A 14,814-nucleotide genomic window follows, 5' to 3' on the forward strand; every position below is an offset into this window, starting at 1 on the left:
GCCTTCCTACCGAGACGAGTTCAGTGAGTCAGGAAATTCCCCAACTCAAGCTACTCACCTTGGTAGTGAAAGTTTGGCCCAAAATATTTGTTCAATGCCATTTCTTCATTGCCCATCATATCCTGTCTCTGCTTCCAAGGGGCCATATTTAGATCTTGTGGTTCAGATTTGCACCATGCACTTGACAGCTTAGTGATAATCGTCATGAAATCAACAATATTTCATGATGTTACCCATTATAAATGTGGATGGAATCAGGATCCAAAAATACTATTGCAAAAGTGGTCAAGATAAAAAGCAGATGTAAAAGCTTTAAGCTGCATAAAACTGAGTTACAGTCACATAATTTAACAAATGCAACAAACAGGTAAGTTACACCATATTTCTAATGACTAATATTCAGAAATTCCAGATGCAAAATTTCACAAATTTGCTCACAGCAAAACCGATGTGATTTATTTAAGTTAATCAGCTGTACATGGCAGGTTCTCTGAAGCTGCCTACATTTAATTTTCCCTTTACGACAAATTCTAATAAAATACAAAGAAAGTCTCAAATATTGAAAGATAATTCCTTGTTTCTTTCTTACACAGAATGTTTTCACCGCAGAGCATCTTCAGCTAAATAATCCATCAGTAATAACGTTCCAGCCAAGACCCGATTATTAATTGCAGAATAATCCTCCTCCAAAGCAATGGTATAACACATGCACATGACGTTTTAGGGGATCCACAATCAGATAGGCAAAAGTCTGTTCATGCTTCTTAGTGGAAGGGTAGCATGGGCCATAATCATCCTAGTTAAAAAGAAAGTAGTGAATAATTAGTATCCCAGTTTGTCACATTTTCACAAATAAAGTAACAAAGCAATTTAATTTTGGAAGGTAATATTAATCCTGAAATAAACTTACTGCACATAAATAACACCCAAATAAATGGCAGAATCATTATAATCTTCAAAATTGTTTTAATTTAGTATTTAATTTGCTAAAAATAAATTCTGCAAGGGCCATGTGTGAAAAGGCACTGCCTCGTACAGCACCATTATACAGAGCAGTCTATACTGAGTAACTGATCTCAACGAAGGTAGAAGCGGATACATTTATTATTAGCAGAAGTAGGCCAGTGAGTGCAGAAACAGAACTTAGCCTGGATTCTTGCGGAATAGAGAGCATTGTCCTATAATGAGAGAATGTGTAAATTGGGCCTAAAATCTCTGGACACAATCGAATGGCCTCGTTGTGCCCGACTTGGTGACGCGATGAGGCCGTTAAATCTCGCGAGAGGCCTCTCATGAGATTTGTGATGCTCAGAATGCCTTACAAGATCTTGTTGCGATCTGGATCTTTTTAAGTGAGCCATTAGGCTTATTTCAATATGTCGCTGCCTGATTCTCCCTAAGTCCGGGAACAAACACCCATGCTTGGGAGATCTCACCATGGCGACATTTAACACTGGTCCACAGAAACATGGACTGGGAGTAATGGCATCTGGGAGGTCTCCAATGCCATCGGGGGTCCCCGGGTGGTTGAGTTCAGGGCAGGGTGCTAACCTGCCACTCCTGCTGTCACTCAGGCACATAGGCACTGCTACACAGACTGGCACCATGACAGTGCCACTCTGCCAGTGAGCCCAGGTGGCACTGCCAGGTGCCAGGACAGCAGTGCCAAGGTGCCCAGGTGACACGTTGTCTATGCCAGGGGTCAGGCCCAGTGGCGCTCTTAAGAGGTTTGGTGAGGGCGGGGGGAGAGATTGGAGCAGCCTTTAAAAATGGCGCCCCAATTTCTTTCTGCACTGATGAGCTAAAAGTGTGGCCTCGGCAGGGAGTTCCCAACCGAGTCCAGAAAAAAAAAAGAGTTCTGTTTGATAGCGAGATCGTTCTTGGTGTTGCAAGCGCCTGTTCGGGTACACAGAGGGAGAATTCAGAATTCTCAGCTGGTATGGGAATTGAACCCGTGCTGCTGGCCTTGTTCTGCACTGCAAACCAGCTGTCTAACCCACTGAGCTAAACCAGCTCTAATCCCACCCAAGATGTTATTTCCCTTGGCTGGGGAATCTAGGACACTGGGGCATAGTCTGAGCGGGCTGTGGCCACTCCATTGTTGAATATTTTCAAGGCTGAGATAAATATATTTTTGGTCTTTCAAGAGAAATGGGAAGTGTACAGAGTCAAGACCAAAGAACAGCCATGATTGTACTAAAAGGCCAGAGCAGGGTCAATGGGTTGTATGGTGTACTCCTGCTTCTATTTCTTCTGTTTTTATGGAATGTTACATCACAAATTATTTCCAGTGGTTCGGTCTGGTAAAACATGAATAATCATAATAATAATAAGTGGACAAATAGTTAACACATTCTTCTGCCTGCTACTGTAATTCAGATGTTAATACTCTTATTTTAAATGGTTAATGCTTCCATTCATGCACAGAATGCACAGAAATGTTATATGTAGATATTCATTGTTCATTGATAAATATGGACTAATTTAATATTTAGGCTTCAGTCTTGAAGTCAGTATTTCAGCCATTTCAAAGAAATTAAAATATAATTCTTCATTTTAAACCGGTACTTACACTGGCTGTAACCTTGAATACTGTAGAGATGACACGTATATCTTTTGTTTCAGGATCTTTCTGTACGCTACAAGAAAATAATTATAGTTCAATATTTTATAGTATAGGTATCTGCTCTAGTTCAGTGAGGGATTTGTTCCGGAGGAGGCTGGTGCGGGAGCCCTTTTAATTTAATAGGTTATTACTGGTCAGCAAAATCCTTTCATTTATCGAGGTGATCGACTAAACAGGCTTGCCATTTTCTAATTGCTCCTGTTCCCTGTGACATTTTAAATCAGTGTAACAATTTCAAACATCACAGCTGCCTTTGCAGCTGATTGGTTAGCTCTGAAGGGATGGGCTGGCTGAGAAAAATGCCCGAAGACATTTTAAAATAAAGGTCAGAAAACATCAACCTCTCACCTGACCATGGCTGGGGTTCTTCAATTTCACTGATCAAAGCTTCTCAGCTTGTGTTTCACTGAAGAGGCTCTTGTTGCTGTGCACTTGCCTCAGTGGTCCTGGAGAGATTCTAACAGCTCCACGCATTCCTCTCTCTCCACTTCACATCCCCGTCATATGCTCCATTCACACTTACACTTCATAGCCAACCTCACAAATTGTGTCCTTCCCTCCTCTCCAAGCAAGCCATTGTGAGTTCTCAAAGGGGTTGGGTGGGGTTGCTGGGTTATGGGCATGGGGCAGAGCTGTGGGCTTAAGTGGGGTGCTCTTTCCAAGGGCCGGTGCAGGCCCGATGGGCTGAAAGGCCTCATTCTGCACTGTAAATTCTATATTCTATTTCTCTGCTTTCTTTGAAGAGAGCACATAAGTTGGTGCGAGGAAGAGACCTAGAGGCATGGGGAGGTAGGGTGTTGGGGGTGTCCCTCCCGTGGCTTATACCTTAATAATTTAATAATCTTTATTGTCAAAAGTAGGCTTACATTAACACTGCAAAGAAGTTACTGTGAAAAGCCCCTAGTCGCCACATTCAGGCACCTGTTTGGGTACACAGATGGAGAATTCAGAATATCCAAATTACCTAACAGCACGTCTTTCAGGACTAGTGGGAGGAAACCGGAGCCCACAATTTTTATCAGTAGAGGGGAGCTGAACTCAGATCGGGCCGCCATTTTGAAAGGGTGCCCCAATCTGTAAGTGAACATGTGGGTCCACCCCCACCATGGGCAATATCATGCTCCACGCACATGAGCACTATCCCACACCAACCCCACCCTCCCTGAAGTGAGGACACCCCACTATGGGGTCTCTGGGGGCCCCCCTCTTCAGCCACCCCCTCCTTACAGAGTCTCCCCACTCATCAACCCCCCCCAACCTCCCAAAAGCCCCTACTTCCCTGCCCTGCACACCGTCACCCTTCAAACCCCCACTCCACCTTTCATGGGCAGAGTTCCAATTCTGATGCCTCACGGGAGTTGGATTGGTCCGGCGAGGAGCGAAGACTGCTGGGAGGTCTGAGTGAGACTTCACCTGGGATCTACTGCCCGTGTTGTGCTCTCGCTTGAGCGCAATACGGCCACAGAATCGTGCCTTATATTTTAATCGATTATGTTTGTCTTTGTGCTAATGTCAATGGGTTACAAAAATATATTTGGCAATACAAAATTAAGCTAATCAAAGTAGGTTTCTGGCATACAATGTCACCATATGTTACATGGTGATGTTGGCATGTTACATAACTTGTATTTATATAGTTCCTCTCATAACCACTGGACATTGCAAAGCAGTTAACAGCTCATGGATTACTTCTCAAGTGCAGTCACTGTTGTAATGTAGAAAACATAGAAACCAACTTGCACACAGCAAACTCCCACTTCAGCAATATAATAACAACCAGATAATCTATTTTCGTGTGTAGGTTTGGGGATAAATATTGGGTAGTACATCGGGGATAATGCCCTGCTCTTCTTTAAAATAGTGCCATGGACCTTTGACATCCAGCCAGAAGGCAGATGACATCTCGATTTAATATCTGACCCAAAATATGACACCTCTAACAGTTCAGCAATCCCTCAGTACTGCACTGGACAGACAGCTAGATTTTTGTGTTCAAGTCCTGATTAGTGAACCAAATGGAGTTTTGTTAATGCTGTGAAAAAAATGTTATTGAATCATAATTAATTTATTGTGTTAAGCTTTGGCCTGAACTTTTAGGATGCCCACCATCGGGAAAACATCCCGGCCAACTTCAGCAGCCCTGATGTCATATTATGCTTCAATGAGCGTTAATTGGCATAAGACAGGATTTTTGTCCTCACTTGGGAGGAAGTTCTGCCTTGGAGAGCTGCTGGTCAATCTGATTGACCAACAACTTTCCAGTCCCACCAAGCACAGCCCCGCAGTGGCCGGAAGGGTTGCCAGGAACTAAATCCTAGGACCCTGAGAACAGGTAAGTGGAGTGATCCCAGGGTGGCGAGGGTAGGGAACATCCGGGGGCGGGAGGGAGCTCCGGTGGTCTCCTGGCCTTAAGGCAAGGGTGCCCCAGTGTTGTGGGCCAGGGTTTAGAGAACCCCAAAGCCCATGGACTTAGAGGACCTCACCAAATGGTGGAACTGGCTCGAGTAATTAATGATTTACTTTTGTTCCTATGTTCCAAAATATAGACGATTGGAAAATAGCCAATGTGACTCCCGTTTCCTAAAATGCAGCAAGGGACCTTCAAACAATAAACTTGCAAGCCTTACTTGCATTATGAGATAATATAAGGAGGATTCTTGTATGGGAAAGGAATGATATTTGTAAAGCAAGCGGAGTGATTTAACTTCTTCTAGTTCAAACATTTTCCATATTGGTTACCAGATGTTGGCAATGGGCATTTCCAGGTAGTTCTGGCAAGGGTGGCGAGGGTAGGGAACATCCGGGGGCGGGAGCGAGCTCCGGTGGTCTCCTGGCCTTAAGGCAAGGGTGCCCCAGTGTTGTGGGCCAGGGTTTAGAGAACCCCAAAGCCCATGGACTTAGAGGATCTCACCAAATGGTTGAACTGGCTCGAGTAATTAATGATTTACTTTTGTTCCTATGTTCCAAAATATAGACGATTGGAAAATAGCCAATGTGACTCCCGTTTCCTAAAATGCAGCAAGGGACCATGGAGTTCACCTGACCACAACTTTTAATAGATTGTGGTTATTCTTTTCAGGCAGATATTGATGTAAAAATACAAAGGCAAGATACAATTAGCGTTGACCTTAACTAGACTTCAAAAGTACCAAAAGTACCAAGCTCTGCATGGGGGTAAAAAAAATCTGAAGCTAATGGTAGAACCTGCATACAAAAACAATGGCATTAGAACTGTGACTCATGCAGATATAAAACTGTCCAGTTTAGTGATGGCTGCATGCTATTGTGATTAGTTATATAATATTAGTTATTATAATTATGATTGGTATTGTGATTAGTTATGATAAACACAAAAGGTTCCTAAGATTCATTGTATACTTATCTATGTTCATCTTATTTCTTTATATTTCATATTGTTGGTTAAACAGATTCCAACTTGTATCCAGTCAAATCAAACGGCAGTACCTGCTATTCTTAAAGCATTTAATTCAAACTCAGCCATTGGTTTATGCCAAAGCATAAAACAGTGACACTATGCTGGGAGGCTGGGGCTGGAATACAACATTTGGATTTCAAGAGTACTGGGAAGGGATTATAAAGTGCTGGAGTACTGGAAGGTCAGGGTCTGGAACATTCAGCTGAATATAATGGCATTGCAAAACGAAGAGGTGGTTCACAGGACTTGTCAGCATTTCTGTAGAACTGATAGTGAAATGTCAGGTCTGGGAGCATGAAACTGGAGAGAAATTTAGGAGTAAAGTGCACTGCCATATAGAGGGAGTAGCATGGTGATACAGGTTACTAAATCATTAATGCAATGGTGGGAAAGTAAGGAAGCAAGGTGTTTGGTGTTAAAAGAACAAGAGGTAGCAGCAGAAAGTGTGAATTGGTGAGGAGGAAAATTAGCAGGTGCTTGTGGTCAGAGTGTGATAAGGAAGTATTCTGCACATTGAAAACCAGTAGGAGCATTGGCAAAAGACATGGCTGCTCAATGGGATGTAGTGGGAATGAGACAAAGTCATGTGCACCGAGGTGAGGTGCTGAAAAGAATAGGACGGAGTGGAATCAGAGGGAAAGTGCAGGCATATTTAGGACAGTGCCAGGGGTTGGGGTCCCCTTCTTGCCCAGAAATAAAAATCAATAGGAATTCCCCCACTATGGAAAGCCCTGTATTATTTAAGCCACAGGCAATTCCACGCAAATGACAAAGGTCTCCTTATAGTAGAAAAGTCCAGTAATAAATCCACGCATACTTCATTCTACCAAAAGCCAGTTCCTGCTGGTCAGTGGGAACTGGCGTTAAAGTTTCTTTAGCAGTTACCAAAATAATGATTAGCGATATTTGAAATTTTTAACACGGTTGTTTCAAGTTATTTAAAATAATTTGCAACTGGATTTCAGGAACTGCTGCAACCCCAAGAGGAAGAGATCAAAATTTAGTTAGCCTGAGGAAGATGATGCTGTACATGCACAGTCACTTTGAGATGTATATTAGTCTGACATAAATGTCAAATGGGGAAACCCAAGCAAAATATTCTAACATGACAGAAATAATGGGTGCGATTCTCTGGAAAAATTTCTAACTGTATTAGCGAGTGGGAATTGCCGCCTGTTTCCCGGCAATCGGCCCAGCGAGGCCGGCAATGGTATTCAATGTTAATTGGTCTACTTAATGAGGCCTAACGGGCTTCGCGCCCCAAATGACGGCTCGCCAGCTCATTTGCAGGGACCGCGCTTGCCAGCCCCCTGCTAACAAGGTCGAGCAGCACTTGCTCAGCCAACTAGCAACAATGCCGCCGCAGAGACGATCTGCTAGATTCGGGATACTGACCTGGGGAGGCGCCCGGACACGGTGGAGGGGTGTCCTGTTCCCTGGGGATCCCAGAAGATGAGTCACAAGGCAGCCAGTGCTGCCTGGGATAAGGTGGGGGCAGCAGTCAGGTCGGGCAATGTGACCAGGAGGACTGGCCTCCAGTGCCGGAAGGTCAACGACCTACACCGGGCAGCACGAGTGAGTTGACATCAATGCCCCCCCCCCCCACCCCCCGCCCAAAGGGAGCATCCACCCCCCGAACTCCCCAGGCGACCCTCAACCCCCCTCCCCCTTCTTCCCTCCCTCCATCTCAACTCTCCCTTCAAACCCACCCCCCACCAACAACTGCAAACCACATGTGTGGCGAACGATGCCCTCGGTCTCCCCTCAGGAAAAGCTCTCCTATAATCGGCGGTAGAGGGCCCAGATTTGTGGTGGTGTGCCGGATTGAGAATCCTCAGCTCCTTTGAGGAGCGGCCCTGGAGGAGCCGAGGATAGCCGAGGACAGATCGGTCACCCTTGCAGAGGCTGGCAGGCGCTGCAGAGGTGAGAAGCCACCAGGCTCCACCTGGGGTACCTGTCAAACGTGAGCAATGCTTGCCTTACTGACTGACCCATCCCTCCCACTGACCACAGTGGCGTCCGAACTGGAGAGCCTGGTAAATGACATCAACACCATTTGTGAAGGTGTCCAAGGCGTCGCGGAGTCGCTGACGGCCATGGCTGAGGGTCTCCGGCAGAATGTCTGCCTCGCTGGGGGATGTCACCCAGTCGCAGACTGACCTTGATGAGGTTCTGCCGCACATGTCCCGCTATCAGATGGGCATGGCCAAGGTGCTGCGGAGCTGGTCCCAGTCACAGCTGGGCATTTCCGGGACACTGCAGAGCAAGTCCCACTCACTGAGGAGCATCGCCGAGGGCATCGACATGATGGTGCAGACATTGGGGAACCACCAAGGCTGGCAGAGCCAAAAGATGCATGGGCAGCCAGGGCTCGAACCAGCTGCCCCTCCGTCGCAAGACGGACCCCAGGGCCTTATAGGCACCGATCGGGAGGGGGCGCTGAGTCCCAACCCGGACCCATCCCATAGGGCCGCAACGGTGGCCACCAGCTCTCCCGAGTTCCACCCCTCTGATAAGGCTGCATCTCAGGGTCAGCGCATGGGACAGGGCGGCACGGCTGTGCAGATGTGTCAACAGGTGAGCCTGGGCCCTCTGGACCCAGAGAACGCTTGCCAGGGGCATCGAAGGCCACATGACAAGGTAAGCAGCTGGCTGCATTCACCTCAGATGTGCACCCTCTTTCTAAAAAAAAAAATATTTATTAAAGTTTTTTAACACAATTTTTCTCCCTTACAAACAATAACACCCCCCCCCCCCGTAACAAAAAAAAAAACGAGAAATCGCGCAGAGCAAGATATATACATGGCAAAATGATATATTTACACAGCTTTGTACACTGGCCCTCACCCGTACGTGCCAGTTTCCCCAACCCTTCATGTTATCTCTTGCTCATCCACCCTCCCAGGCAGTCCCCCCTTCACCCCCCCCCCCGCCCCCCCCCCCCCCCCAGGACATCCCCTTCACCCCCCCCCCCCCCCCCCCCCGCCCCCAGGTTGCTGCTGCTGCTGACCGATCTTCCTCTAACGCTCCGCGAGATAGTCTAGGAACGGTTGCCACCGCCTGTAGAACCCCTGCGCAGACCCTCTCAAGGCGAACTTAATCCTCTCCAACTTTATGAACCCAGCCATATCATTTATCCAGGCCTCCAGGCTGGGGGGCTTCGCCTCCTTCCACATTAGCAAGATCCTTCGCCTGGCTACTAGGGACGCAAAGGCCAGAATGCCGGCCTCTTTCACCTCCTGCACTCCCGGTTCGTCCACTACTCCAAATATTGCTAGCCCCCAGCTTGGCTTGACCCGGACTTTCACCACCTGAGATATTGCTCCCGCCACTCCTCTCCAGAACCCCTCCAGTGCCGGGCATGACCAAAACATATGGACATGGTTCGCCGGGCTCCCTGAGCACCTTCCACATCCGTCCTCTACCCCAAAGAACCTACTCAACCTCGCCCCCGTCAAGTGCGCTCTGTGGACCACCTTAAATTGTATCAGGCTGAGCCTGGCACATGAGGAGGAGGAATTAACCCTACCTAGGGCATCAGCCCACAGACCTTCCTCTATCTCCTCCCCCACCTCCTCCTCCCATTTACCCTTCAACTCTTCTACCAGCGCTTCCCCCTCTTCTTTCAACTCCTGGTGTATTTCCGACACCTTGCCCTCCCCAACCCATACACCCGAGATCACCCGATCTTGAACTTCTTGTGCCGGGAGCAACGGGAATTCCCTCACCTGTCGCCTCACAAAAGCCCTCACCTGCATATATCTAAAGGCATTTCCCGGAGGTAACTCAAACTTCTCCTCCAGTGCCCCTAGGCTCGCAAACGTCCCGTCGATGAACAGGTCCCCCGTTCTTCCAATCCCCGCCCGATGCCAGCTCTGGAACCCCCGTCCATCTTCCCCGGGACAAACCGGTGGTTACCCCTGATCGGGGACCACACCGATGCTCCCATTGCACCCCGGTGCCGTCTCCACTGGCCCCAGATCCTTAGCGTTGCTGCCACCACCGGGCTCATGATATACTTTGTCGGCGAGAGCGGCAGCGGTGCCGTCACCAACGCCCCCAGATTCGTTCCTTTACAGGACGCCAACTCCATCCTCTTCCATGCTGCCCCCTCTCCCTCCATAACCCACTTGCGGATCATCGCCACATTTGCTGCCCAGTAGTAGCTCCCCAGGTTTGGCAGCGCCAACCCTCCTCGGTCCCTACTGCGTTCCAGGAACCCTCTCCTTACTCTAGAGGTCTTATTCGCCCACACAAACCCCATAATACTCCTGCCTACTCTCTTAAAAAAGGCCTTAGTGATCACGATGGGAAGGCACTGAAACACAAACAGAAACCTCGGAAGGACCACCATTTTGACCGACTGCACTCTACCCGCCAGCGAGAGCGGTAACATGTCCCATCTTTTGAAATCCTCCTCCATTTGCTCCACCAACCTCGTCAGATTCAGTTTATGTAGGGTCCCCCAACTCCTGGCTATCTGGATCCCCAGATACCGAAAGCTCCCCTCCGTCCTCCTCAGCGGTAGGTCCCCTATCCCTCTTTCTTGGTCCCCCGCCTGTAATACAAAGAGCTCACTCTTCCCTGCATTGAGCTTATAGCCCGAAAACTCCCCAAACTCCCTTAGAGTCTGCATGACCTCCACCATCCCCTCCATTGGATCCGCCACATACAGCAACAGGTCATCCGCATATAGCGACACCCAATGCTCTTCTCCCCCTCGGACCACCCCCCTCCATTTATTAAACTCCCTCAATGACATGGCCAATGGTTCGATCGCCAATGCGAACAACAGGGGGCACCCCTGCCTCGTCCCTCGGTACAGTTGAAAGTACTCCGACCTCCGCCGGTTCGTCACTACACTCGCCATCGGGGCTCTGTAAAGGAGCTTAACCCAATTGATAAACCCTACCCCGAACCCAAACCTAGGCAGCACCTCCCAGAGGTACTCCCACTCTACTCGGTCAAAGGCCTTCTCCGCGTCCATAGCTGCCACTATCTCCGCCTCTCCCTCCTCCGATGGCATCATTATCACGTTTAAGAGCCGCCGCACATTGGTGTTTAGTTGCCTGCCCTTTACAAATCCCGCCTGGTCCTCGTGGATTACCCCTGGGACACAGTCCACGATCCTCGTGGCCAGCACTTTTGCCAGCAACTTTGCATCCACATTGAGGAGCGAGATCGGCCTGAACGATCCACATTGCAGTGGGTCCTTGTCCCGCTTTAGGATCAAAGAAATTGTCGCTTCCGACATTGTCGGGGGCAGGGACCCCTCCTCTCTTGCCTCAGTAAAGGTCCTCACCAGTAGCGGGGCCAACAGGTCTGCGTACTTCCTGTAGAACTCCACCGGGAATCCATCCGGTCCCGGGGCCTTCCCCGCCTGCATGCTCCCCAAACCCTTGCTCAGCTCCTCCAACCCAATTGGTGCCCCCAAACCAGCCACCTCTTGCTCCTCCACCCTCGGGAATCTCAGCTGATCTAGGAATCGTCCCATCCCCTCTTCCCCCGCTGGGGGCTGGGATCTGTACAGCTCTTCATAAAAGGCCTTGAATACCTCGCTTATTTTCGTTGCACTCCGAACCGGCTTGAGTTTCCATTCATAGGAATTACAGAGATGAAAGCCCCTGTGTTGACCTCCATTTTAATAGGTTGTCCATTCAGTTTTGGCACTACCCAAAAATTTTGCGACTCATCTTGGACTGAAAACAAGGTCAACTTCAATTCTTCATCAGAATGAATTGCTTAAGTTTCATTGTGGTTGTTTTTTTGTTGAATTTGTTTGAATGAGTTCTTCTCTGGAGAAGTTATTTTACTCCAGCAAGCTCTTGCTGTATGGCCAGTTGTTTTTTTTCCCAATTAAGGGACAATTTAGAGTGGCCAATCCACCTTCCCTGCACTACTTGGGGGTGAGACCCACGCAAACACAGGGAGAATTTGCAAACTCCACTGGACTGTGACCTGGGGCCAGGATTGAACCCGTGAGGCAGCAGTGCTAATCACTGCGCCACCGTGCCGCCGTTTATGGCAGTTCTACAATTTTTACATCGGCTGTCCTTGTTCCAGCATTAAGTTCGTGAATGGCCCATTTTTGCTGGGTAATTTCTTCTGGGCGCAGACAATTTATGGATCTCGTGCTTCCCCTGAGCGGAGCCGCAAGCTCCATTGAAACACTAATATCTAATGCAGTCTTCAGACTTAGGTTTCAGTCATTAACAATCTTCTTTGAATACCTCATTTTTTAAATCACACACTAAATGATCTCTAATTGTGCTGTCAAATAAGTCACCAAATTCACAAAACTTTGCAAATCGTTTAAGGCTTGTAATGAACTGCACAATATTTCCCCCTTCTAACTGATCCCTTGGATGAAACCGAAACCTCTCTACAATAATCAATGGCTTTGGGGAATAATGATCTCCCAATATTTAAACTAATTCTTGATATATCTTGTCTCTGGAGAGCTCTGGCTGATCTGAGCCCCTCAATAAATTTAAAGTTTTGCTTTAATTGTACTTCGGGATACAGGCATCTTAATGTCTTCTGAAATTTTATTGGCTAGAATCTAATGGAATAGCTCGGAATACGATTTCCAGTTTTCGGAGTCCTCATCAAAAGTACCTATCATACCAAACTTTTGCCATTTTTCACATTATCGGAATGCTCTCTCCCTTCGTTTAATTCAGTGGTCTAATTCATTCATGGTGGATTACCAATTTGTAACAGTTTTAACTTTTGTGTAAATTATGATAATCTTTTGTTTTCTGCCCCACTCTACGTCTGCGTCTTACTGTGCTGCACATGGCGAATCCTGCAGCTTGACTCCTTAGATTTACAGTTTAAAATCAGTATGGGCTCTTCCTTGGAAATTCTGGCCCAAAGCCTTACCGGTTCCTATGCCAGTGAAATTTGACCTACTGATAATCTGCTGATTGATTGACCTGTTGAATCTATCGATTTGTTGCTAGTTGCTCCACTCCAATGGTTAAAAAAAAAATTTTTTTTTTTAAATCGGAGCTCCAATGTCCTTGGAGGTGGCACCCCAACTTTGGCCAGCCTTCAGTGTGAGGCCTCCCCCAACATTCCTGCCCGAGATGGGGGAAAAGGTTTAATGTCACTTTACCATCTTATCCGCACACACTCCCGCCATCCTTAAAATTGAGTCTGCGTGAGATAAGGTACTTAAGTGGCCATTTAGTGGCGGAGGCATAGTGGGAATGTCCAGAGTAATCCAGAGGCCAAGGGTGGAATTTTCCCCCAAAATGGCAAAGAAGCCAGGTTTTCTCTCCAGATTTAGAGTTCCCAATTCATTTTTTCCAATTAATGGGCAATTTAGCGTGACCAATCCACCTACCCTGCACATCTTTGGGTTGTGGGGGCGAAACCCATGCAAACACGGGGAGAATGTGCAAACTCCACACGGAAAGTGACCCAGAGCTGGGATCGAACCTGGGACCTCGGCACCGTGAGGCAGCAGCGCTAACCACTGCACCACCTTGCTGCTCTCTCTCTCCAGTTCTTCTGACAATCCAAAAAAAGCAGGGGACGTGATTAGCGGCATCATTCTTGAGGGGCAAGGCCTAAAGAAGCTGGCAAGCCTGGCTCCACGGGGATCAGAGCAACATTTTTAAAGGGCATCCTGATCTCAAAGTTGAGAGACAGACCCTCCTCCCTCCTCCCCATGGCCATCGGGACCTCCCCACCCCCATTCATCATCGTCAGCAATCTCCACCTGCCTCTCATCCTGTATCACCGGCAACCCCCTCACCAATGATCATCCTACCAACCCCCCCTCCCATCGTGGCCCCCTTCACCGTGGCTCCCTTGGTAGTGCCAAACTGGCAATGCCCCAGCCATGTCCCTGACCACTCAGGGGCTAAACTGGCCTTCGCGCCACTAGTGTACTCATCTCGACTGCTGCAGAACAGAAGTGATTCCCACCAACATGACGTGATGCTGGCAGGGGAGTACATACAGCGAACCTGGAAGGGAAGGCCTTATGTCATTTAGACATACTCAAATTCATTGCATCATTGGCGGGGAGTGTAGAAGATCTCATTGTAAGATCTCCCTGCCGCAAATCCCATTATGGCCTTCTCACAACTGTTAATGGCATAACGGGATTTGCATCCGCAGAGTACAGGGCCGGAACATTGCCCCCCACCCCCCAAGGCTAATGCTCTGGGGACATCAGTTTGAATCCTACCATACTCACTGGTGGAATTCAAATCCAGTTAATAAAACTAGACTAAAAAAGCTAGTCTCAGTAATAATGGCCATGAAATTGTTATAAAAGCCCAACTGGCCCTGTCCTTTATAGAAAGAAATATGCCGTCCTTGCAAATCTGGACGTCCTCGTACATTAGTCACAGAAAACTAGCATGCAGGTACAGCAGATAATAAAGAAAGCAAATTGAATGTTGGCATTTGCAGCTAAAGGAATAGAGTATAAATGCAAGGAAGTGTTGTTGCAACTATACAAGGCATTGGTGAGACCACACCTGGAGTATCGTGCACAGTTTTGGTCCTCTTATTTGAGGACAGATGTCGTGGCATTGGAGGCAGTTCAGAGGAGGTTCACTAGATTGATTCCAGAGATGAAGGGTCTGTCATATGAGGAGAGATTGAACATTTTGGCCTATAGGGCGCGATTCTCCGCTCCGGCGGCGGTTGGGAGAATCGCCTGGCGGCCATTTTTCACTGCAACGCCGGTCCGACGACCTCCCGCGATTCACCCAAGCGGCCAGATCGGCCC

The 14,814-nt window shown here is 47.9% G+C and overlaps 1 protein-coding gene across 2 annotated transcripts in view; it reads right to left on the reverse strand.

The window, feature by feature from the left end:
- Positions 1 to 420: 420 nt before the first annotated feature.
- The window catches only part of cfap300 (cilia and flagella associated protein 300), a 53,472-nt gene continuing 39,078 nt past the window's right edge, over positions 421 to 14,814 (reverse strand). For both annotated transcript variants that reach the window (XM_072476356.1, XM_072476357.1), the window contains exons 6-7: positions 2,573 to 2,639; positions 421 to 796 (exon numbers count right to left, since the gene is read on the reverse strand). In XM_072476356.1, the coding sequence (XP_072332457.1) occupies positions 665 to 796; positions 2,573 to 2,639 (199 nt within the window). In that variant the 3' untranslated portion in view covers positions 421 to 664. The remainder of the gene's footprint in view (positions 797 to 2,572; positions 2,640 to 14,814) is intronic.

This window comes from Scyliorhinus torazame, chromosome 15 (genome assembly GCF_047496885.1).
Source record: "Scyliorhinus torazame isolate Kashiwa2021f chromosome 15, sScyTor2.1, whole genome shotgun sequence".
Classification (NCBI taxonomy): Eukaryota; Metazoa; Chordata; class Chondrichthyes; order Carcharhiniformes; family Scyliorhinidae; genus Scyliorhinus; species Scyliorhinus torazame.